At 43.0% G+C, this 25,712-nt stretch overlaps 1 protein-coding gene across 8 annotated transcripts in view; it reads left to right on the top strand.

Annotated features, from left to right (window-relative positions):
* KIAA2012 (KIAA2012 ortholog) overlaps nucleotides 1-25,712 on the top strand; it is a 122,754-nt gene that overhangs the window by 21,280 nt on the left and 75,762 nt on the right. For 2 of the 8 annotated variants that reach the window (XM_072741964.1, XM_026002529.2), the window contains exons 5-11: nucleotides 1,956-2,098; nucleotides 3,611-3,794; nucleotides 4,428-4,570; nucleotides 7,466-7,634; nucleotides 8,198-8,347; nucleotides 11,759-11,932; nucleotides 14,356-14,466. In XM_072741964.1, the coding sequence (XP_072598065.1) occupies nucleotides 1,956-2,098; nucleotides 3,611-3,794; nucleotides 4,428-4,570; nucleotides 7,466-7,634; nucleotides 8,198-8,347; nucleotides 11,759-11,932; nucleotides 14,356-14,466 (1,074 nt within the window). The remainder of the gene's footprint in view (nucleotides 1-1,955; nucleotides 2,099-3,610; nucleotides 3,795-4,427; nucleotides 4,571-7,465; nucleotides 7,635-8,197; nucleotides 8,348-11,758; nucleotides 11,933-14,355; nucleotides 14,467-25,712) is intronic. The other 6 variants (XM_072741970.1, XM_072741967.1, XM_072741969.1 and 3 more) reach the window with 4 other exon arrangements.

Raw genomic sequence — 25,712 nt, 5'->3', positions numbered from 1 at the left:
GAAGTAAAAACAGCTCAGAGGCTGTAACTTGAACCCTGACTGATGGTTTTATCGGTTTTAACTTCATCTCCTCTTGGCCTCCCTCTTTTTTCCCAGACACTTTATTTCAAAAAGTAGGAAAAGTCCTAACTACGAATATAAGATTTCCCCAACAATGTGATGTTGGTCATGTCACTTATACTCCCTGAATCCTTGGTTTGCTCATTTGTAAAATGGTAGTAATGGTATCTGCATTCTACCCTCTCTGGGTTGTTGTAAAAAAAAAAAAAAAAATCACAGAAGAGGACAGAGGAGGTAAAAAAAAAAAAAAAAAAAACACCTCTGTAAGATCTCTAAATTGCTACTCCAGTTCACATTATTTGGGTAATCTTAATCCATATTTTGAGACAGAGAGACCAAGTTTTGTGATCTCCTTTCAACAACTGAAACTTCCAATATCTTACTTGCACACCTGTTTCTATTAAGCATAAGCAAATGAGCCAGAGATGATGTTTACTGAGAAAAATCTTGGTTTCCCTTGAATAGATTGAGTCATATAGTCAATATCACTGGGATACAGCCAAAAAGAAGAATGCTTCTCTATATCCCCCTACTCACAGTGCCCCTTGATCCAACTTAGTCTACCATATAAGGCTGTTCACCAAGTGAGTGGCCACTTGGCCAGAGTTTCACTTCCTCTACCCTCAGAAATACATTTGGTTCCAGGTGAATCTGACCAGAAAGCATGGACCTGAAGTCTGACTTGTTGCCAAAGAATAATTCTAGAATATACAAAAAGGTCTTTAGTGCCATACCCTGTATGGAGGTGTGGAGGCCCTCTTAGGGCAGGCCTAATGAGGACCTGGGTCTCCTCAGATTGAGGGGGTCCCAAGGGCTCATCAGGTTTCTCTGGACCACTAAAACCTGAGCAGACCCCTCTGAACCTGAGTCTGAGTCTGCCTCTGTTCTACCAACATTCTTGGCATCAGCTCAGACCCAAGCACTGTCAGGAGCCAGTGGGCAAAGGAACAAGAACTGGAGGGAGGGAGTAGCCTCAAAAGGGGGCATTTGGCTTTTGATCCAATGACACCAAGGAAGGGAATGACGCAGGGAATGACGAGGGTTGAGGAATATAGAGGGAAGGTGAGGCTGGCTGGGAGCCTCCAGAAGTCTGGAGTTCCAGCTTATGCAGGGCCCCTGAACGACTCCCAGAGCTCCTGGGTGAAAGACAGCCCCACACTGTTCCACAGAGCAGCATGCCGAGAGTAGAGGTGTTGCTAAAGCAGCTCCAAACAACAAAGGTTTGCCAGATAGTTTCAGCAATAAATCTACCTTGAGCAAGTGATGAAAATAGCTGCAGGACCCTTTACCCCATCGATGAAAGATTTGTTAACCATGCTGGAGTCATCTGTTGACTCAGATCCTTCCTGAGGGTTGCACAGACAGGGTAAGTTCAGAGAGCTAAGCAGCCGTCCATCACAGTGCATTCAGCAGAGCTTTGCCCACAAGTAAACAACCAGCAGACAGCCCAGGAAACCAAGGGCTTCAGATAGAGCATTTCAATGGCAACAGAGCAGGGCTGCAGGGCAGCCCCACCACAATCACATCACCGTCACCCTCCAGTCCCTCAGTTTGCAAAGGACCATCACATTCGTGATTTTATATGAGTTCCAGACAACTCTGTGAGGAAGCAAGGGCAAGGGATCAGTATCCCCATTTTACAGATGAGGAAACTGAGTCCAAGAAATGAAGACTCAGTCCTGAGCCTCCTGATTCCTAGTGCAGTTCTGCTCTAGAGACCTGGCTGCCACTTCCATGAAGGTACTAGCAGAAACACAAATAAGGAGGGAAGAGGAACAAGGGCCTTGATCAACACTTTTGCTCCAAAGATCAAGAAGGAAGGTAGTTTGGAAGCAGCTAATAACACAGTGCCTATATCTGGGTTTACGAGGCTGATCCACTGTTTACCTTTGCAGGTCAACAGGGCCTGGCTGGAGGGGAAGCTGGGGCCGGTGGACATGTGGACCAGAGCTCTGTAGCCACGAACCACAGCAGTCAGGGGATTCACTTGCCGCCACTCAGGAAGCAGTCATGGCAGAAAGATGAAACCCAGGCAGAGGTACCATTTCTAATAGGCTCCCTTCTGTCATTGTTCATGACTTTAGAGGGGATATGCCCTTTCTTCACCATTCTTTGGGGTTCCCCCAGAGAAAGGAAGAGTACTTTAAGCCTATTGACCACAGTTTCCCAAAGTGTCACATGTGGAACACTGCCAGCTGCTTGATGAAAAAAAGCATTTTGTAGGCACCTTGGTGGCTCAGTCAGTTAAGTGTCTGCCTTTGGCTCAGGTCATGATCCCAGGGTCCTGAGATCAAGCCACATATCAGGCTCTCTGCTCAGCAAGAAGACTGATTCTCCCTTTCCCCTGCCTCCCACTCCCCCTGCTTATGTGCATGCTTGCTCTCGTTCTCTCTCCCCCTCTCTGACAAATAAATAAATATAATCTTTAAAAAAGAAGGAAGGAAGGAAGGAAGGAAGGAAGGAAGGAAGGAAGGAAAGAAAGAAAGAAAGAAAGAAAGAAAGAAAGAAAGAAAGAAAGAAAGAAAGAAAAAAAAGAAAGAAAGAAAGAAACAAAGAAAGAAGAAAGAAAAAGAAAGAAAGAAAGAAAGAAAGAAAGAAAGAAAGAAAGAAAGAAAGAAAGAAAGAATTTATTATTTATTTCCTGGCCAAATACATTTGGGAAATGCTGCATACCATGGTCTCCTCCCAGAGAATCACAGGGTATGTGTGAATATGGACCACTTGAAGTAGTTGGTTTAACTTTAACTTATGGTTTTCCAAATTTACTTAACCACAGAGTCCCCCTACAGTCTTCACCCCATCTAGGCAGCTGAAATCTTCTTTAGAGAAAAGAGCTCTTGGACTTAGAATTGGAAAAGGCCTGGTTTGGGTTCTGCATTTGACAAGTTGTGGTGAACATGATAAAGAAACTTAAATGACTTTGAGCCTGAATTACCTCCTTTGTAAAATGGAGCTGTTATTATACATATCATATCATATTCACTAGGCTACTATGAGGATTAAATGCATTAAAATATAAAAATGACTTCTAAACTCTAAGGCCTATGTGTATGAGTGTATGTGAGTGTGTGTGTGTGTGTGTGTGTGTACAAGATGACAGTGGTTCAGAACAACATACACAACACACGCTACTATCTTTAAGCTCATTTGACTTACAAGAAAATCACGTGCCACTGTGAGCTGGAAAGGGGGAGAAGAGAGGTACCACTGGGTAGAAGGGCAGAGGGAGAGACATTTTACAATGCATACAAAGATACAGAGCTTCATTTTGACTTTTAATTTCTTTGCAAGAAAGAACTATATAAAAAAAAACAAAGAACTATATATCAGGAATGGTTAAAGGTCATTCTTTCTCTCATAATAATAAAATGTTTTATTACAACAAATAGCATTAGAGATCATACTCTTACAACCTTGTTTATCTTCCTAGGCTGCCAAAGAGGTTCCTTCCTTGCAACAACAGTCTAGCCACAAGGTCTGACTGTTAAAGGAACCTGCTCTATTTCTTTACAAAGCCTGTTTACAGGAATGTGTATCTGTCATTCCCCAGGACACATCAATAGAGAATCACCATCGTACACACACTTCAAAGGAGAGCCACAATGAAAAAATACAGCAAACCTCCCGAAGGGCCTTTGGGCATGCCCACATCGATCATTCTTGGCTCCTGAGTGACAAATCCCACATTACATTCTATGGAGGAGCCTTCCCCAATAGAAAGGCAGATCTCAGCGGTAAGAACCCAAATGTCTTACTTGTTAATCTGGGTATCCCTAATCATGCAGAGTTCATTTGAGAGCACTGAGGCACGCCGAATGTCACTTCCTCATACCTGTCATTTTAGAAAGTAACAGCCAAAGTCCAGCAGAAGGTGGCAACAAGGCCGACAGCCTCCTTTTTGCCTAGTACTCAAGCACACGCACTCTTCAATCAGACTGCCTGGGTGTAAATTACCCCCACTCTTCTAGTTGTGATCTTGGGCAAGGTATTTGATCTTGCTGAGGCTCGGTTTTCCCCATCTGTAGAATGGGGATAACAATAATACCTTCATAAGACTATTATGGGGATTAGGTGAGTTACTGCTTGTGAAATACTTTATATAATCCTTTTCCTATATTTAGCACTTACTATGTGTTAACTGTTACTATTATAGTTATCCTTCTCTCCATCACCTGACTTGCCAGCAAGAACTCAACCCAGGTAATGAGATTAGGACTCCCCGAACCTGCCTCAGCTAAAGCCATGGCTGTCTCAGCTCCTGTTCTTACCTGTATTCCTATTAACCCAAAAGTGATAAAAGCTGAAGGCCAACTGTCCATCCTCATACCTGCAACTAATAAGTTCTCATTCCCGTCCTGTTTCTACAGAAAGACAAGGGAATATAAAACTCCACAAGGGCAGAAGCAGCCACTTGTTACAGGAGCCTCCTGCTGAAAGATGCCTTTTCCCTCCTATAGCACCTGCTACTGGCTCAGAGAAAAACACAGCTGGGGAAGTGAAGAAGAAAAAGGTTGTGTGTACGTGTGTGCATGTGTGTGCATGTGCGCATGCGTGCTTGCCCTTAAAAAATTAATCTCAATCTAGGAACGAGGCAACTCAAAGGGACATCTCAAACAGAGAAATGGCCTTACTCGCTATTGAGCTCACCATGTGGAGCTGAAATAAAACTGTTATAATTTATTAAATGTGGAAAATAGTGAAGAACAAGAAGTTTCAACAGCTCTCAGTTCTACCTTAAAACGCATGATATTACCGCACTCTGGTGGCAACAGAGTCCTTTATGCTTTTAAGGGGTTGGGGGTGATCTGTAAATATGTAAGGACAGAATTTGAGCTCGCAAGCAATTGACCCACTTCAAACTCAAAAAGCTGGAGATCCTGAATCCAGCAATAGTTTTGCTTAATTGAGGATCTGTCACCTTTGAATACGGTGGGTGTGGCAGTTTTACCAATCTTTTCAAAAGTCAAGTACACCTCCCCCCTGCCCCAGGAATGTTCCTAGCTCTCTGGCCTTGTCCTGCTTTGCAATTCTATGGGGGTCTTCAGTGGTTTGAAGTTAACTGTGCCAAGCAGAAGTAAACAGGGGCTCTGGAAAGCTCTACCCTGTAGCAGCTGCATGAACTCAAGCAGGTCCCTCAGCCCTCTGAGCTGCACTGATCTCATCTGTGAACACAGAGGATAATGCCCACTTCACAGGCTGATGGAAGGATGAAATGAGACGATGCATTCCTGTGAAAGTATCTCGTCTCAGATTAGGAACTAGAGCAATGTTAGTTCATGGTGGAGATGCATATCCTCTGAAGTGCCACTGAAGGAGCCACAGGCATTCCAGGTGGACCTGATGCCAATGAGGGACGTTATTTTCAGTCTGTTCAGGATTTTCTCAGATTTCTTGTGTCTAACCTGATCCAAACCTTCCCATTCAGGCCAGAAGGCCCTCTGTCTCCCAGGTTCCTTTGGGTCAGGAGTAAACAGTAGGCCTCATCTGCAGGCCTAAGGAAAGCCTCAATCCCATACCCCAAGTCAGCCCAGACACTTTCTTCAACCCAGGCATATGGTTTAGCAGAGGAAGGCAGTATTTTCTGCTCTATTACAACTCTATAAAGTTTTAATTAGAATAAAGAAATTAAAGATTTGTTTGTCAGCACACCTCACACAAATCATTTGGGTTTACACATAGATTTCTCAATGCAAACCTTGTCAGACTATATGCACAAGGTCAGTATTCAGAAAAGGGCAGTTAGTGGGCAGCTGGCACCTGGAAAGTGAAGGCCAGGAACATAAAGATCCTATGTGCGTGCATTTGATTAATCATTTTCTTACTGTCTTGAAGTCCTAAATATCACCCTGCATATACCTGGTTGAATTTCCTTCCTCATTCAACTCTAAACATGGAGGATGCTTATGCGTGTTTCTGATCATTTTTTTCTCTTTGAACACTAAAAAAATGAGAGACGTTTTTATTTTTCCTCCCGTGAAACTGAACTCCTTGAAACCTAGCACACATGTACATTTCACAGAGCCAAGTTCATGTGTTAAGACTAAAAAGAGAAATTTTCAGCAACTTTTGTTTTGTTTTTCAAAAATTTTACCCACTTATTCATGTGAGAGAGAGAGAGGCAGAGGGAGAAGCAGGTTCCCTGCAGAGCAGGAGCCTGAGCAGGACTCGATCCCAGGACCCTGGGATCATGACCTGAGCCAAAGGCAGACACTTAGCCACCTAGATGCCCCTGTTTGTTTGTTTGTTTGTTTGTTTAAGATTTATTTATTTGAAAGACAGAGAGAGAGGAGAGAGAGAGAGAGAGAGAGAGAGAGAGAGAGAGAGAGAGAGGTGGGAAGGGGCAGAGAGAGGGAGAGAGAAACCCAAGTAGACTCTATGCTGAGTGTGGAGCCCAAAACAGGACTCAATCCCACTATGCTGAGATAACAACCTGAGCTGAAACTAAGAGTTGGACACTCAAACAACTGTGCCACTCATGTGCCCCTCAGCGACTTGTGAATAACTGGAAAGAGGAGGCTCTAAGTACTACCCCAATGTTTCTCTCTCTCTCTGACTTTTTCTCTCTGGACATACACACACACACACACACACACACACACACACACACACACATTTGGGGGCTTTTAGGACACAAAAACTGTGCTAAAGGTGTTGCTGATTCTGTCACATGGTGATTCATTTTTAGCTATGTCCACATCGCAGAAGTGTAGAGATGCCTAGATATCCTGCAAGTGGTGAGATTGGGCACTAAACCTAATGAGAGAAGAGTCTACTCTTAAAAAAATACAGAAGAAATTCTAATTCCAAACATTATTGTAACTACGTATAATTAGCTCATGTAATACAGCAAACTTATGAGGCAGGAAGTACGATTACTCCCATTTTACAGAAAAAGAAATTGAGGCTTAGACAGTTTACATAAAGTAAGCAAACACAAATGCATATTCCTACTTTCAGCCCTTTCTAACCTGAAAGGTTGCACAGTGTCCTGTACCTTGCTTTTTTCCCTTAGCAACATATGTAGAGGTTCCTCCCTCCCTAAACACAGAAATCTCAACTATATTATTCCAACTGGCATAATTTCCCAGCTGTAAGACAAAGAAAGACTATATTTTGTCTGGAAGGCTGTTAAATCTATCACGTTTATACTTCTCAGAGGAGTGAGGGAGTGGACTAAGGGAGGGGCATTGCTGGCTTCCCAAAAAGCGGCACCAGCTAGCTCCTGGATCAGATAGCTAGCTCCTGGGTTGGTTGGCTCTACTTCCCAGCCATGAGTACTGAAGCTACATCACACCCAGCAGCACCTGGCACTAGATTTACAAAGAGATACAGTGTCATTTGTCCTCTGCAAACAGCAGTTTTAAAGTACCTACCATGTTGGGTTTTGTTTTAAAATTTTTCTCAGGTACCAAAGGCTTTGAAATTACCCCCTATCTCAGAAGAACAACCCAGAGTACTGGATCCCCTGAGGAGTCCATTTAAAGCCAGTAAACCTCCAGCAGAGCTCTTCATCTTCCCAGTGGAGCTTCATTTCCATACCCAAAACCCCCCAAAAGGAAAACCACACAGAAGAGGTAGGCCCCCTGTGTTTGGGTGCTCCTGACGGAACACAGGCAGGCCAGTAAGGACTGGGGATGTGGGTCTCCCTAATGTAAGCTTCTCCTAAATCATAGTCGACCCTCCCCAGGGTCATCCTCTTCAGAGAAATGTTTTTAAAGGAAGAGAAAATGTAGAATCTAGAAGAAGGTGTCTTCTGGTCATATTCGTATGTTCCCATATGGTAGTAAAGATAGATTTCAAAATCCATGAATTGCTCCTGCAATTTCATGCTAACCTCTTATCTGTTAACCCTACTAGAAAGGATATGCTGTTTAAAAGTTCTTGAAAAGTACCAGAATTTCCTCTCATTGGCCAGGTGTGGGTTGTATGCCCAATCTGGACCCAATCAATGCAGCTAAGACAGTGAGGTGTGTTCATTAGCTAGGCTTCAGTCACTTGCATACCCCACAGTCAGGGAATAGACGCAGCTCCACCCAAACCACATATGTGAGCAGGGGAGAGACGGGCCTCCAAAAAAAGAGACAGCTGGCAAAAACCACAGACATCTAAAAAACTTGGCTTTCTCCTTGTCTCCCAGGTGCCCCACAGCCTGAGTCAGGACCGGAAACAGAAGAAAAGGCCAGGCCTTTATGGAAACCTCCCCTGAAGCATGCATCCCCAGAAAAGCCAAGGGAGTTAACAGTACATCTCCCAGTGGACACAGGCAAGGACATGCTCTCATGTCAAGGTAGCTATTCATTCCCTCCAGCACCCCACAGAACTCTCACCCTGAAGGGAAGCAAGGCAAGACACATAAGGGTTCTCAGCCATGAGAAGCTATAAGGGAGGCTCGTTCCTCCCCTGCCACTTGAAGATGACTTAATTCAGTCAGTAGCTACCTTTAACCAAAGCGCTATAACAAAACCAACATAGTTTCTAGCTCATGCAACTTACTCACTGAATCATCCCCCTACTAATAGTTTCTGGTTGTAGATATAAAACAGCAACCAAACTTACTAAAATTTGCTGCATACTTTATAGTTTATCCTACATTTTTAACCAAGGGAGTTCCATTTCTGATCAATTTATTCATTAAAATTCATAATATTAATAAAAGACTTCTCTCCCATTTTTCAAGACATCATATGGACATTTGAAACTATACACATGAGTGTAGCTAAGTGTATTTTTTTATGTGTTGACAGGCTGGAAATAATGGGTCATATTTAGAAAGCCCTTCATCTTCAGAAAACCAAATCTTCTTTCCAAAGGGCAAAATGACTGTGTGACAAATGCTAAGTGATCTCTGACTAGTAGTAATCACAAGTAGAAGGATGAGCATTCATATTTATGGAGTTCTTCCTCTGTGCCAGGGCCCATCCTTAGTTTATCTCACTACTCCTCATAACAATCCTACCTCACTTCACAGATCAGAAAACTGAAGCCATGAAAGATAAGTAATTTGTTTGAGGTCACACAACTATAAGTGGCCTAGCTGGCACTGGCACTCAGGCCTTCTGGTGCCAGAATCTGTACTCCTACCCATTACACTGTACTGTCTTCCAGAATAAGCAAAACAATGAATCCAGATCAGGATGTTCTTGAGATATTTCAGTTTTGAGAGCTTCCTTTGATTACTGGGGCAAGGGCTTGTAAGTGAGAGTTAATTATCCTAAAGCCTCTGAAGTTTCCTTTCCAAAAATAATCCAAATATGGACAAGGGTCACTCTGTGTGCAAACAGGTAGGAGAGCAGCTTTCCACCTGTGAGCACAATGTCCAGCACACAGTCTGACTCATTGGGATCAATGGCAACACCATTGAATTTTATCTTTGGTATTTCTCACTTCACACTGTTCTCCACCTGTTTTGGGCTGCCATGTCCACCAAATATCTAGAACTTGTTCATCCTCTGCCACCCTGCCAAGGGGAAGCTGGTCAAAGAAGTCTCTGATACCTTGTGTGAGTTAGTTCAGTATGTGACCCAATCTAGTGGTAGATGCATAAAGAAAACAATCTAAAGAGGCAAGGTTTGCATGACAATCTTTCCTACGAAGATTCCTGGGGCAGGTGGCTCAGTCAGTTAAGTGTATGACTCTTGGTTGCAGTTCAGGTCCTGATCTAGGGTCCTGAGATCAAATTCCATGCCAGGCTCCCCACTGAGTGCAGAATCTGCTTGAGACTTTTTCTCCTTCTCCTTCTGCCCCTCTTCTTCCCTCCCCCTAAAAAAAATAAATAAGTCTTAAAAAATAATAGGAAGATTCCTGGGGCAAGGGTGTTGAAAGCTACTAAGCAGGACTGTCCTGTTGCCAGAGGTTGCATGTACTCATTTTCTTGCTTAGCCCTGGATCATCTCACCTTTAATATCATAAAAATAAAACCAGATTTTATATATGCACATATACCATACTTATTTTATTGCTGAACCATTGAGATTAAATTACAGACTTTGTATATTTCTTCCCTTATCAGCACATATGTCCTAAGAGCAATGATTTTTCTTCCTCATAACCACAATATAACTACCACACTCAAGAAAATTTATTTTTTAATATATAGTCCATATTCAAATTTTTAAAATTATACCAATAACGTTCTTTTTTTTAAAAAAAGATTTTATTGGGATCCCTGGGTGGCGCAGTGGTTTGGCGCCTGCCTTTGGCCCAGGGCGCGATCCTGGAGACCCGGGATCGAATCCCACATCAGGCTCCCGGTGCATGGAGCCTGCTTCTCCCTCTGCCTATGTCTCTCTCTCTCTGTGTGTGTGTGTGACTATCATAAATAAATAAAAATTTTAAAAAAAGATTTTATTTATTTATTTATTTATTTATTTATTTATTTATTTATTTATTTTATTCATGAGGGACACAGAGAGAGAGAGGCAGAGACACAGGCAGAGGGAGAAGCAGCCTCCACGCAGGGAGGCCAACGTGGGACTCCATCCTGGGTCTCCAGGATCACGCCTCGGGCCGAAGGCTGCACTAAACCGCTGAGCCACCCGGGCTGCCCACCAATAACATTCTTTATAGTTTTTTCCCCCAATCAGTACAGGATTCTACTCAGAACTGGTATTGTATTTAATTGTCCCATTTCTTTAGAATCTTGTTTTTCATGATATCAACATTTTTGAAGAGGATAGGCTAGTCGCTTTTCAGAATTACGCTTGATTTTAATTTGTCTGTTTCCTTGTAATTTGATTCAGATCCAACATTTTTGGCAAGAATAGTATGTAGGTGATGATATGTCCTTCTCAGCATATCACACCAAGAGACAAGAAATATCCCTTCATATTTATTCCATTTGTTATCATTTGTTTCATTACAGGGAATGTTAAAATTTATTATTTAGTTAAAGGTGGTGTCTACTGGATTTCTCCATTGTAAAGGCACCTTTTCCCTTTGTAATAAATAAGTAGCCTGTGATACTTTGAAATCGCGCTTGAAGCCAGCTTTTAAACACAGCAGCATCAGTGTGTTGAATATTAAATAAAGATCACTCCCAGAGATTAAGACAAGGTCTCAATCACTTAGATTACTGGGTTTCACCCTTCCTAGAGTAGTCCCTACTGATTTTGAAAAAAGAACTGCAGCAAGAGAACAGAAGTGGAGGGCAGGATGTGTTTTGTGGAGCATTATCATCAATCTCATTACTTTCTAACTACCATCTGGAAGGTGCTACTTTGTACTTTCTGACCTTTGAGGAGCCATGTGATCATTGGTTCTGCTCAGAAAAATTGCTTTGTGGTTGGAACTCTAGCCAACAATCCCATGAGCTCTAAAGCTGGAGTCTTTCTAGTTTGAGCCTTTGTTCTAGGGGCTTGAAAGATCTCCAGGCCTCCCCAGTCTTCTTTCTCTCTCAGGAGTCTTTCAGCAAAGATGATAACAACAACCACTATTCCAGTCCTTCCAGCTCTTGGAAGCTCCCCAACTGAAGGGCCACTGTGCTAGCCACCTTGGCCTCCACTCCTTAGTAAGGCTAGAAAAGAGGGACAAACTTATGAATGAGTGGAATTAACTAGCCTAGGCATAAGGAGTCATCAACCACATAAAAAAACAAACAAACCAAAACAACAACTACAACAACAACAACAACAAAAGGTTCTTTCTCCTTCTTGCTGATTCAGAAATTCTCTCACTCATGTTTTTTCTTCTTTTGCTTTAGAAGACGTTGATGCCCTATTCCAGAATGTGACCCCACCACTGTCCCTGATTAAAGGAAGAAAAAGTCCAGAGGGCCAGCAGGGCTTGGACAAACCCAGGACATCAAGCTGCAGCAGTTCCATAGGCCCCTTGGACGTGAGAAGGGCCAGGGGGGCCCTTCCAGCAGAAGAACAAGGTAATCACTCCTGGGGTATGCAGATGCTCCCCCCCACCCCCACCCCCACCCCGCCTCAGCTTGTCTGTTGCTCTGGGATCATTTTAATCGTCTGCCAGGGCCACACAGCAGCTGTGATGTAAACTGTCTGAAAACCACCCCATTGTAAAGGGGAAATCAGCAGTGTTTCCAACAATGTCTGGGATTAACGTTCACCATGCATATTCCTAAAAGAGTCAGTACATGTTTTAAGGGTTTGCTGCACCAACACGCACTGCCAAGCTGTTCTGTGCTCTCCTCACTCCTGGCAGCAGTGTGTGATGACACAGCCCCCTTTGCTCATCAGGGAGACACGCTACTGGATTTACCAGGTGTACTCAATACCCTCCCTGGGGCAAGGGAGCCTGGTGACATGACCCTGCCAAGAGGAAAAGTCCCCAGAGAGAAGTCACCCTCCAGCCCAGGGCGGAGCCTGAGGCCTGTCCATAGAGAGAGAAGGATTTCTATTGAAGGGTGAGGCAAAGCAAATCCACTTCCTCTATGACTTAGGCCCACTTAAAGTTCCTATCTTTAAGACCTTACAGTCTAGAAGAAGACTAAGATGCTTATAGAAGAGCAATAGTGCAGAGGCAGTGCAGTAGTAATAGCTTCCATGGGGGCTGTGATCTAAAGGCAGCTCATAAAGCAAAAATTGCTTAGAGTCCAAATTACCCCTGAATGTTCCTTAGGGAGGTGCCATTCTGGACACCTGACAAACCATTTTCTAGAAAGTTCAGCCCAGCCAGCTGTTCCTCCTTCATGAGAGTGTTGGACTGCTGTCTTTGGTTGAACACCAGATGAAGGAGATTGGTGTATGCTTGGGTGCCAGACAATGTGAAGAAAGTACCTCTGTTAACAGCAGAATCACACTCAGGGCTATGAGAAACTCACACTCTGAGAGGCATGTACGAACCGAGAGCCACAAAGACAGCAGGTATGGCATCTTTCATTTTCATCTCATATTCACTCAGGGACAGGATGCCTCACGATTTAAGTCTCTCCCTCTCTCTCTCCTCCCTCCCTCTCCCAAGCATATATAGTTGAAGCCTTGTGAGCATAAATTAAATACATAGATCAGTAAATCCCTTATGTGTTTGCAGCTTCTCTGTCACTGAGATGGTCAAAATCAAACCCCTCTCTCCCCCCAGCTCTCACTCTCTTTCTCCAAAGACCTCATTTTCACTTATAAATTATTATGGCATGGAATCTTTCTCTTATAGCCCCCACCCTTTTATATTTGCCTGGCAGTGATCCTCTATTAAATTTGATACAAATGAACCAAACTTTGGTATGGTCACGTCAGTAATAGGGTGTTCCTAGGAGGTTGCATAGCCCAGGACAAACCATAGCAAACACGAACACGCACACCCATACTCCAACATTTTCATAAAGGGAAAATCTGATTAGAATGAATGCCAAGGTCAGGACTATGATAAGAGTGCAATCTAAAGCCTCAAGTGTATAGGCTAAGCGTGCATAAATGAATGAGTGTATGTATGAGAGCACATGTGTGTATGAGGTATGTGTATGCTTATAAGCCTATGTGAGTGCTTGTGTATATATATGTGTGTGTGTGTGATTATGCATGTATGCATGCATGCCTGAGAACAAGTTTGCATTTGTTGATGTGTGTCTTCATTCATGCATGGTACGTGTACATCCATGCATGCATACCAGCATATGTGGTTGTGCATGCATGTGTATGTGTGGTTGCTTTGCATATATATGTGTGTGTGCACAACTCTCTATAAAAATATGTGTGAGTTTCTGTGTGTGTGCAATGCCTCTGTGTATGTGTGTGTGTATGTGTCCCTTAAGCATCCACTGTGGACAGTGGCCAGCTCTACTCCTGAGCCCTTTACCTCAGTGATAGGGAAGGGAAAGTTATAGAAACACCTTCAATTCTTCTAAACAGCTTCCTTCTCATTAACCTCACAAATGAGAAAAGTCACGAAGCAGCCCCAGCATTGATCCATAGGGTATGGCTGTGCTGTAGAGTGCTGCATAGAGACACATGATGGACAGAGGAAGCAGAAGCTGGAGTCCCCAAGCTTTGTGTCCAGGGGCTGGGCTACACACCCCTAGAAGAAGGGGCTCCTCGCCAACCTAGCCTTGCTTATGTAGGGCTGCTTGAGTCGAGAGCGGCCCCTTTGCCAGACTCTCACAAAGCATGACATAGGCTAGTGGCAGCCCCACCCTGTTCATCTCAAACTGATGTCCAGAGGAAGGGGACTAAATGATGGCACTGCTCTGCTGAATCCAAGGAGCAGGGCTGAGCCTGCGCTCTGGCAAGCACCTGAGCATACTGGCATCTACCCACTGGGGATTCAGGGAGCACAGCCCAAATTAAACCTGCCTCCCCTGCACTGGTGCTAACACTGTCCATGCCTGTGCTTACTTTCAAGAATATCCAAGAGACCCCACAGTGGGACACTTCTTGCTGGATCCAGATGGAGAAAACATCTGCCTGTCCCTCCCAGGGCCTACTGAAACCAAAGAGCCTCTTTCAGGTAAAGGTAAGATGATACATCCCAGGCCAGCCTCACTTTTATATGGGAATATTTTACCTGCAGCCTCCAAAACTTCCCAACAGCAGAGACATTATTAAAAACAGATGCAGGTTAGCCAGTTTCTCCCCTCTCACTGACACAGAGGTGCTTCTGTAGCTCAGACACAATAACTCAATGTTTGCATGGCAAGTTTACTCTTGCTGGAGCATCTGGAGAGGGAAGTTTCTGTGGAATAGCTTGAAGGAGGTCTAATGTGCCATGTTGATGCCTTGATGAGAATGATAAGCCCTTTTGGTAATTACCCAAACTAAACACTGCCTTTTCTCTTGTTTCCAACCACCCTCCAGAGGTGGAGATGGCTAATTGGTAATCCAATCAGGTATCCTTGTTATATGCATTGGTTCATCACTGCGAATCATCTGGCTTCTAACAGATATCAAGGCAGTTTCCAAAAACCCTTCTGGCACGATATTTTTTTGGAGAAGAGATGCTGGCTCTGGTCAATAGCCATTTTGCAAAGGAAAAGAAAAACTGAAGTCAAAGGGTGATGAGGATCAACCACCTAGGAACCACCATGATGTGTATGTGTGAGATGTATGCCCAGCATGCCTCTCGATGAGTGAGATTAAAATCTGCACTCATCTGGTGGGCTATATCACCACTGGCTTAATAAAAAGAGCACTGATTCAAAGCCAGGAGATTTGAGTAGCCCTGGCTCATCCTCTACATCCATCTATGTGTCAGATGATTTTGGGTCAGTCCCTCCCAGGGTCCAAGGTTCATCACCCCATCCAAAATGAGAGTATCAACTCCTCCACCACCAGCAGCTGGAAAGTCTCTTGACTATTGCTATAATTTATGTTTTGTGTCTATCCTATGAAAGTAGCTGCCTAGTATATGGGTTCCAAATTCAGTATTAAAGAACTTCCATCACCACTTGGGTTATCTCTTGATATAAATATAAAAATAACTTGGTTCTGAATTGGTAGAAGCAGGATTTGGACAGGTGGAGGCCAATGTCAGTGTGACACAGCTGGTATAACAACTGGAGAGCATATATGATTCTGTTCACCTGCTGCACATTTGTCCACTCTGTTCCAGGAGAAATAGCTCCCCTTTTGGCAAAGCAACAGGCAGAAACAGAAAGCCAAGTATTCAAGCTTTAAGTTTGTTGTCACATTGTCGACATGATGCTTCAGTCAATTTGGGATTCTCAGCACCTAACACAGTACCTGACACATACATAACAGGATCAGAATCAATTTTCAATGAAAAAAATCCTTCAACAATTTCCACACAAAAGGAAGAGAGAGAGAAATGAAACATATGATGAATAAATGGAGACTTGCCTGCCATCTTGCGCTAGCCCCATGAACAACATATTTAATCCTACTTGTCTCTCAAACTGGAAGGCATTCACTGTAACCTCGTTGAATGAACGAATCTATCAGTCAACCAGTCAGTTACTGGCCTCTCCCCAGCCTTTCCTCCACATACTATTGGTGGATTTTCAGTCTTGATGGTGATTAGAATGTGCTCCAGAAGGCGAGACTGAACCTGAAGCCCGTATCTCCCTACAGGGGCCTATAGGCTCAATCTAGCCTTAGAAGAGTCTCTATGAATGGGAAAGGTTTGTTGCTATTTGTTTTGTTTTGCTTCATTTCGTTTTAAGAAGCAGTCTACAGAAAAAAAAAAAAAAAGTTCAACTCTTGCAAAGGATTTGCTCCAGTTACACCAAACTCTTTGTAGCTCAGTTTGTTTGGATCCATTTTGATCATCCTCCTCACCCTACCCTTTTAATCTTGTCTCCCATCATATTCGGGCCCACTCTTTTCTCTTCTCTCCAATGGCCAAACATTCAGGCTTTCTTCTCTTACCTCCTAGCCGTTGCCCAATTGCCCACAAATATTGAGAATTGTTTTAAGCTCCAAGCAAGGACTCATCTTTTCTGGGACAGTTTCCTTAAAATTGACCTCTCTCATACAACTGCCTCAGGCCATTCCTCTCTCTCTCATTCTCACTTTTGTGATCATTGTTTTTATCTGCATCTGTTTTCTGTTTAGTTCCTAAATATTACGTGAGTCCTAGAGAGCCTCTCATCTTTATCATATGTCCAAGAAATGCTTGTTGATTGACTGAATACCCCAGGTGCCACAAAGGAAAGTTCTTTCAGGATCATAGCTGGGTGTTTTTTTAATTTAAAAAAAATATTGAATACAGGAGATAATATGATCTGACTGATCTTTCTGAGATTTTCAGGCTCTGTCAACATCTATTTGGGAATAAATTCTTAGGCAATTAGATCATGATATCTTGCTTTCAGAGAGCATAGAGAAATGGATATAAACCTTCAGAAGGAAAAAAAAAGATGTGAAGGCTAGAGCTGGAATTTGACTGTCTTGGTCATGTTGGGATATTGCAACACATAGAAAATTCAAAGGCTGAAGAAAGGAAAAGTTTGCTTGAATGGATACAAGTCAAAACAGTGGATATGCTCTCTGTGTTGCTTATCCTTGGGTCAGATCCTTAACCTACCTTCCCAGTCACAGTGGCCACAAGACAAGTTTTCTTTCAGAAGTTTTCTTATTCAGAAGTGTCTTATTGCAGGGCCCCTTGATGGCTAGGTCTGTTGAGTATCTGACTCTTGATTTCAGCTCAGGTCATGATCTCAGGGTGCTGGGCTCCGTGCTCAGGAGGGAATCTGCTTCAGGGTTCTCTCTCCCTCTGTCCCTCCCCCAGCACATGCGCACGCATGCACACACACACATGTGTGCGCATGTTCTCTCTGTCTCTCTCAAATAAATAAACAAATCTTTTAAAAAGTGTTTCATTGCAAGAAGTTCAAGGATGTCTGTGCCAGTGATTCAGGTTGAGACTTCAGATCCCATGTAAATTTAAATTCTTGATCTCTTTCAGACTTTCCAATTAGCACTTGTTCTTGTCCTAAATGGATTTTTAGCTCAAATATGTTCCTTATGTTTTAGTCGTTTAATTAGCATCCTTTTTCTTACAACTTTTTCTTGATATGGTAGTTTTAAAATATGTACACAAGTTTTTTGACATTTGTTCCTCCAAAAGGGAGAGTTTCCCTTATATGTAGACTGGACATAGTTGCTCATTTATAATAAATGTAGAATATGACAGAAGTGATTGTATGTAGCTTCTGAGACTCAGTCATAAAAAGCACTGTGGCTCCCTCCTTGCTCTCTCTCTTGGGTTACTCACTCTGGGTAAAGCCAACCACCATGTCTGTCATGAGGCCATTCAAGCAGCCTTGTGGAGAAGTCCATATGGCAAGGAAGTAACACCTCCTGCCAGCAGCTAGAATAAACTTCCCAGGCTATGGGTGAGCCATCTTGAGAAGAGATGCTCCAGCCCCAGTGAAACCTTCAGATGACTGTGTCCTGCCTGACATTGTGACTGCAGCCTCACGAGAAACTCTGCACCAGAATCACACATCAAAGCCATTCATAGATTCCCACAGAAACTGTGTGAGATATAATAAAGGTTTATTGTTCTAAGGTCACTAGTTTTGGGGGTAATTAGTTTCGGTAATAGATCATATACTTCGTGTCACTTCCTGGTGATCTGCAATTTGGTAAACAGAAAGATGAAGGGTCTAGGAATATCCCAGCTGGTCTCAAAACATTGATTATTTGGAGGCAAACATATACTAAATGGTTGACTTTCTCTTTGTTTTCCCCATTTGGCATCTGTGATAATGCCGGTTGTGGCAACCTATGGGTAAAAGAATATGATTTTCCTTTAGTAATCTTTCTCTTAGCAACTGTTGCCTTAAAGAAGATGCCTGGAGATTTAAAGGAGGAAAGGTTCTTTAGACAGAGTAGTGTGAGTAGTAAAAAGAAAGAACTCCACAGGCACCTGGATGGCTCAGTGGTTGAGCATCTGTCTTTGGCCCAGGTCATGATCCCATGATCCCAGGGTCCTGGGATGGAGCCCCACATTGGATTCCCCACAGGGAGCCTGCTTTTCCCTCTGCCTATGTCTCTGCCTCTCTCTGTGTGTCTTTCATGAATAAATAAAATAAGAAAGAAAGAAAGAAAGAAAGAAAGAAAGAAAGAAAGAAAGAAAGAAAGAGAAAAGAAAAGAAAAAAGAAACCAGACTAAATGTCCATAGTCTTGAGGTTATTCTCAGCTCCACCACCTGCGATTTCTGTGATCATGGGCAAGTAATTTCACTGCTGTGACTTCAGCTTCCTCATATGGGGAAAGAAGAGTCAGAATTAGATCCAGTCCCATTAGATCTAGTCCCATAGAATGCCAGTTCCTCACAAGGTTAAGAAGCATTATATTAAAAAAAAAAAAAGGGTTCTGAGGTCAAGTAGGTGTGGAAGTCAGTGGGTTAAAGCTAAGCAGATTCCCTACTGTAGGGTTTCACAAGGGCTCTAATATCCTAATGTGAATCCCTTCTCTTGCCCAAATGTATTTGACCACTTCATTCTTTATTGTTTTCAGCAAAGCATTATGTGGATCTAAATCATTTTTGGAACACACTTTGGAACATGCTAAACTGATGCTTTCTATGGTTCCTTCCAGCTGTAATGCTGTATGTTACTAAATATGCCCTTTTCCCAAAGGCATCTTGGTGGGGCAGCTCTGCTGTCTGAATCCTGAAGCAGTATCTCAGCCATTCAATAATTCATGACTATTCTTGTTTTCATTTTCCAAACATCACTTCTGAATCATATGGTCTCCAATCCATCCTTCTGAGTGAGTAGAGGAAGGTAAGAAGAAGCCGGTGTATAATAGGCCCTTTTGCTCAATCAGTGTTTGTTAACAACCCATAAGAAATCATGTTGACAGTTCTAGGGATCTCGGATCAACTGAAATAAAGGAAAACGTGACTGGATATAGTCACTTGGCACCCTGCATTTCCTTCCAGTAGGCCTTCCTGTATTGCAGAGTCTAGAAGGCTAAAAACACTTCCCAGATAACCTTTGCCATCAGGAGGCTGCATACAAATTTGGGTTCCGCCAAAGAGCTGCACTTCCAAGGGACATGGAGGGCAGAAGAAAAGCAGAAGCTCGGGGCTACTTACTCGGGCAAGCAAGCTCGTGAGGACTGAGTCTGTCCAGAGGTAGTTGCTACGGCAACTTTATAAGCATCAAGTTCTGTATAGTAACTCCATTCCTTTTAAAAATACCTGGTGGTTTCCATTCTCCACTAAGCTCTGACCGACATGCTCTCCTTACAGAAATTATGGGAGATTCCCATGAGGCTCGGCATGGGGCTAATTTGGGTCTGTCACATATACCACAGGGCAGACTGTGATAGCTGTGCTTGTTCCTGAACTTCATAGAGAAGTAGGGTTCTTTCCCTCATCACAGTGAGGCCAGCAAAGCCCCAGCAGCCCATACTCGAAGGTGTTCTGATAGCCACCAGCAGAGAGCCACTAAAAAAACACTAGGGAGCCTCCTTTCCTTTGACAAAAACCTCTCATGATTCCTATGAGCACAAAGATTCCCCTACCTCACATTTGGCTGAAAATGTGTCATCAGCACTTTACACCTCCCAAAGAAGAAAAATGTCAAAAATAATAGTTCTCTCTGAATCCGCTGGAAATTTTTTAGGAAAAAAATCAGTATGAAGTGCTAAAGAATATTTAGATCCTCTTTATTTTTTGCATATGATGGTACTTACATTTTTTACAAAGCCTGTGAAACTAAATTCTACTTCCCTTGCATTTGTTCCATTTCAGAGCCCTAGAGTCAAGAGTGAATGTAGGCATTGCATCCATCATCGTTTAAGCAGAGGAAGTGCTCAATAGACTTGCTGAGGACACTAGTAGATAAAACTGCAGAGCTCCAGTTGAAGTGGAGTTGGTCTGTGTCCCCCCAACTTCTCCACAGTTCAGCTAATTCTTCCCTTCCTAAGATGGCTCCTAGGCAGGGGTTCTAAAGCCACTGGAGTTATAAGACCACAGTTTGAAAACTCTGTCATTTGGGATGCCTGGGTGGCTCAAAAGCATCTGCTTTTGGCTCAGGGCATGATCCTAGGGTCCTGGGATTGAGTCCCACATCAGTCTCCCCATGGGGAGCCTGCCTCTCTCCCTGTGCCCCTCATGAATAAATAAAATCTTAAAAAAATAAAATAAAATAAAATGCTCTCATTTTATAGATAAGGACACTGAGGCCCAGAGAAGCATGGTGATTTGCTCAAAGCTACACAGCTTCTATGTGGCAAATGTAAGGCTCAAATCCAGATTTTTCTGTGCCCACTTAGGTCAAAGTTCTTCCCATTAAATCATACTTGCCTCTGATCTTACTTGTCCAAGTGTCCAGACTTCAAGGACTAGCTGAATTCCCACCTTCATTGTGATGTCTCAGCCTACACTGATTGCTACTTTTCTTAGGTTCTACTAAGTCTTACTGCCTGGGCCTCTCACCAGGCAGTCTATCACTTCCTTTATCTTTTTTACTTTTTTCTTCTTTCTTCTCTGAGATTTAAAATTCCTATGGGTATATCCCCTTTATCTACTTCTGAGTATCACAGAAAATACCATGTGCATTCTTGGAACACCGCCCATAGATAATGATTAAAACCATGACTAGCAGAGACTATAATTGTTCCCTAATATTCATTCTTTCATTATTCCTTTTATTAGTAGCACCTAAGTTTAGCTGAATATATGGCTGCTGGCTAGAAATTGTTTCCCAGATTTTCTTGCAACCAAGCATGGCCATGTAACTAAGTTGTGTTTAATAAAATGTGAATAGGAGTAATGTGAACTCCCAGTCATTTTCTTAAAAGGACACTGCTCACTCTTCTCTTTACCAAAGGAGGTCCTTTTCCCCTTGAACTTGGCTGAGGTGGTAAAATAGCTTCAACCATGTGGAAGAGGGCAATACTCTTTGGGATAATGGAACCAGAAGATACAGGAAACCTTAGTGCTCAGATAACTTCATGGAGCAAAGCCACCCTGTCTGCCCACCTACCTCTCAGCTCCTATCCAAAAGAGAAATAAATGTTTATCTTTCAGAGTTTTTTTTGTTACAGCAGCTTGCCACATTCCTTAACTAAAATAATGTAGCTATAATAATATCTTCTGTCCTAGTTTATACTTTGTAACAAAGCAGATCATATTTGGGTTACCTGGGTGGCTCAGTTGGTATTTATTTTATTTATTTTATTTATTCATGGTGGCTCAGATCATGATCTCATGCAGGTTATGATCTCAGGGTCATGAGATCGAGCCCCATGTGGCTCTGCACTCAGCAAGGAATCTGCTTGAAGATTCACTCCCTCTTCCTTCGCTCCCCACCCCAGGCTCACACATGCACACTCTCTCTCTCAAAAAATAAAAAATAAAAAAAAATAAAAAAATTAAAAAACCCAAACAGATCATACTTGCAGTACATCTTGTAAAGTAGTAAGTAAAATTCTGATATAAAATTATTGGACCTAAAAGAGAGAAGACCCATTAACAGGTATGCTTGACTCCCTTAGTAAAATGTACTGAACACCTACAATATGCTAGGGACAGAGAAGGACGCTGATATTGAGAGAACACTCTCAACCACTGTGTGATCTCATTCCCTCAGCCCAATATTCCCATGATATGAGTATTTTCTTTTTCTTTTTCTTTTTTTTTTTTTTTTGAGTATTTTCATTCACATATCATAGGTGAGGAAACTGAAACATAGGAGCCTAACTCCCTTGTGCATGTTGATTTTATCTGGTAGGCAGTGAGCTTATTCATTCCCAGGCCTACTGACCCTAGACCCTAGAGTTTGTACTCTTCTCACCCCACTTCCGAGGCTCAGCACCTGTGGCTACTGCCCTTCAGGGCCTCACAGATCAAGTGAGGACAGACTCAGAAGCAATTAACTCTACCTGCATTAGAGACCTAACCAACACAATTCTGAGGTGTTCAAGGAAAGAGCAATTAATTCTAACCTAGGGGACTGGGAGGGATTTTTGCAGAGAAATCTCATTTGCACTGACCTTTGAGACACTAGCAGATGTGGATAAATACAGAAGAGAGAAAGACATGGCCAACCAAGGGGCCAGCATGAACAAAGACAAAGACAGACAGGAAAGTAGAATGCATGTGGGAAATGATGAGCAGCCCATGTGAATGGACAGTGAGAGGCTTCACGGGAGGAGATGGGGCTGAAAGTCAGGCCAGGGCCAGACCAGAGAGGCCTTGTGTTCCAGGAGAAAGCTGTGATGCTGCTTTTTAAGCAACGAGGAATAACAGATGTTTGAGGAGGCATGCCATGTAACCTAGCACGTGTGCCAGCATGAAGGAACAAGCAAAAGACAAGGCTGAGCATTCAGGCTACTGCAGAGCCATCCAGGCAACAGCTGATGAGGGCCTGAACAGAAGGCAGCACGCAGATGTAGGGGGTGCAGCCTGGCTGTGGGGTTGTGTACCAGCCCTCTGAATCCTAGCAGCCAGGGACAAGCCTGATAACAGAGTCTCTACAAAACTGGCTGCAAGGCTCATCTCCAATTTTCTACTCAAATTACTTTCTTCTGTTTTCACTTTCAGTGAAGAGGGTTTCTTTGGGGGCTCTGTGTGTGTGTGTGTGTGTGTGTGTGTGTATGTGTGTGTGTGTGTATTGTAGTTAAGATAAAGCAAGAGTGGAAGACCCTGGGTCCCATCACCCCCAGGGCAGCACACACAGGGCCACAGCCCTCTCCTGACTGGCGTTCAGCTTCAGCCATCACTCTCATTTTTAAGTCAAACTCCCGCCAACACACATATAAAATAAATTCCAGCATCACACACCTCTCACCTTCTCAGTGTGCAATGGGCCTGTTTTCTGGCTTCTGTATTCTTGGGGAAGTGGTTGAGCTTCCTAGCACACAACTGTGGTAAACAGTAAGAGTCCTATGGAAAACTGTGATAGCAGATTTCTTGGGAGCTGTAAGGCAAAGGGCAAGGCAGCAAGCAGTGATGGAAAGTGTGTGTATAACCCTCCTATACCCTCTTACCCGAGCACACATTGAGGTTTCTCTTTCATGATTGTTTTTAGCCTCTTTTTCCTTTCCAACCACCGACCACTCAATTCTTTGAGGGAAAATTAACATTCATTATGCAATTTATCTCCCTCCTTTTAATCCAGAGTGTCTGTCTCCAAGGTCCCTACTCAATAATTAATGTTTGTTCTCATTTCCCATTCTCAAGAGCATCTATTCTTGAACTGTAGGGTCAACAATTAACACTAATTATGGCTTTTCCTCTCTCTAGTGTTGGTTCTTAGAATCCCAAGTTGCCCTGCTCAGCCTAAGTTATGTGTGTGCACACGGCTGTATCTGTGCACTCCAGGGAGGAAAAACACCCAGGAACAGGCTTTTCCAAGCCCACCATAGTTTAGCAAATCAATAAAAATGAACATTCTTTTTTTTGGCAACCTGTCTAGGGTATTTATCATCCATAATGAAACAATGAAGCATGCATACATACATACATATGTGTATTTGGATATGAGTTGGAGGGGCAATTAGAAGATCTCAAAGTCTTTTCCAGTTTGAATTTTCTATGATTTCTCCCTCACTTTTCCTTCCTATTGGTATCTCTTCAATACCTCGTATACCCCAAACCCCTAACCACCCGCCCCCACACACACTCCCAAATTTCCCATTAAAAACTGTTCTTCTATCTCAGATCCATTCAGTTGACCTCTTTGCCATCTATCATCACCACCCCCTTCCCTTAACTGTTTTTCTCTGGAACATCATGCAAATTCTCCTCATTCATTAAAACAGCATTGTTTTAACTAGTTTTCATTTTGACTGACAAGGACAGCCAGGAAAATAATTCTCGCCCAAGGTAACTTTAAGAGATTGAAAAAAAAAAAAATCAGGGCTATGCAGAAGCCTGTCTGTCCTCTTGGCTAGAATCAGATGGGCTAGAATCCCTCCTGTCCCCCCTGGTCCAACCCTTGTATTTGCGCTACAGCTGCAGGCTGGGGCTCCTCACACTTGTCTGTCATCCCCCTATTGCTGCATGCACTGGGGCCCCACAGCACATCTGCTGTTCAAATCTGGGCATCTCCTCACAGCATGTGTCAAGCATTAACTGTTTCATGCTCTTACTCCATCAAAAGTTCTCCTCTCAGAATTTCAGCATCACAGTCCCTACAGGATTTCACCCTTAAACATCTTAAATAAAAGTATTATTTTCTTCCGGGCTTTTAAAATCCCAGATCAACCTTCTCTCCATGATAGCATCAACAGATTTTTTTTTTAAAAAAAAAAACCATTCAACTTATTATGAGGCTTAAGCATCAAAGCTCCACTTGGTTTTCCCTTGTCTTGAGGTAAGAAAAATAGCTTTTTTTCAAGACATTTTCACACTCACAGGTAAAACCCCTATTGTTTTTCAGCCTATGAATCTGTCAATTCAAATACCAGCCATGAAAAGGAGGGGTCTAGTATTCAGCGTCCCCTAAGAAGTAAGATTTTTCTCTAAAAAAGTCACCTCTACTTCTCCTCTATATCATGTGATTCACATACACATTATTTTATACTGAGACCTCCAGAAACATGCAATTTCTCCCCTAATATAGCAAAAGTAGGGAAGAGGATTCACTTCTTGGAGAGCCTCAGAAATGTGGTGTCCTCAGGAGTTACTCATGGGTAGCCCCGTGTGCTGTGGCCTGAGTATAAATATTAGGCGAGAAGAGGAGCTAAACCAAGTGCTTGTGCTTAGCAGGCCCAGTAAGGAAAATCTGCAGGGGTGTCCTATGGGTTCTGCAGGTCATATGCTGCACAATTCACATTATAATGAGGTGGACATTGCACAGCTCAGCCTGCGCCACCACAAATGAGGAAAGTATCTGGAAAATACTCTTGGACATGTATTCTAAATGGAGGACTGAGGCCAGTACTACTTCTTCCAAGCTCCCTTTTATACTTCATTCCCCCATTTAGAAAGAAGCAAAAACTAGGAGTGTAGGTTGACTTTGCAGCTCATCCTCTGTCTACCACCATTGCTGCTTCTGCCTCAGACCAGGGGGAAAGGATGATTATGTAGAAACCTTCCCTCTCCCCTAAAAATCGTCTTTGATTAATAGAGAAATGTGTGTGGTCTTCCTCACTGCTTATTTTGGGGCAGGCAGCAATGAATCCTGAATGAGGGACCTGCTATAGTGACAGGAAGCAATGTCACAGATGGAGTGCTGGAGCCAGAGCTGAGGGGAAGGAATTGTTTTTGCCAGAGACTACAAAACTAGAAGGAGAAAAGGCACAATCATACGCTTGCCAATCTCAAAATCTGTAAG

The sequence above is a fragment of the Vulpes vulpes genome, chromosome 16 (genome assembly GCF_048418805.1).
Source record: "Vulpes vulpes isolate BD-2025 chromosome 16, VulVul3, whole genome shotgun sequence".
In the NCBI taxonomy this organism is placed as follows: domain Eukaryota; kingdom Metazoa; phylum Chordata; class Mammalia; order Carnivora; family Canidae; genus Vulpes; species Vulpes vulpes.
Note: the sequence above shows the minus strand (reverse complement) of the source record. Positions and strands in the feature narration are given on the sequence as shown.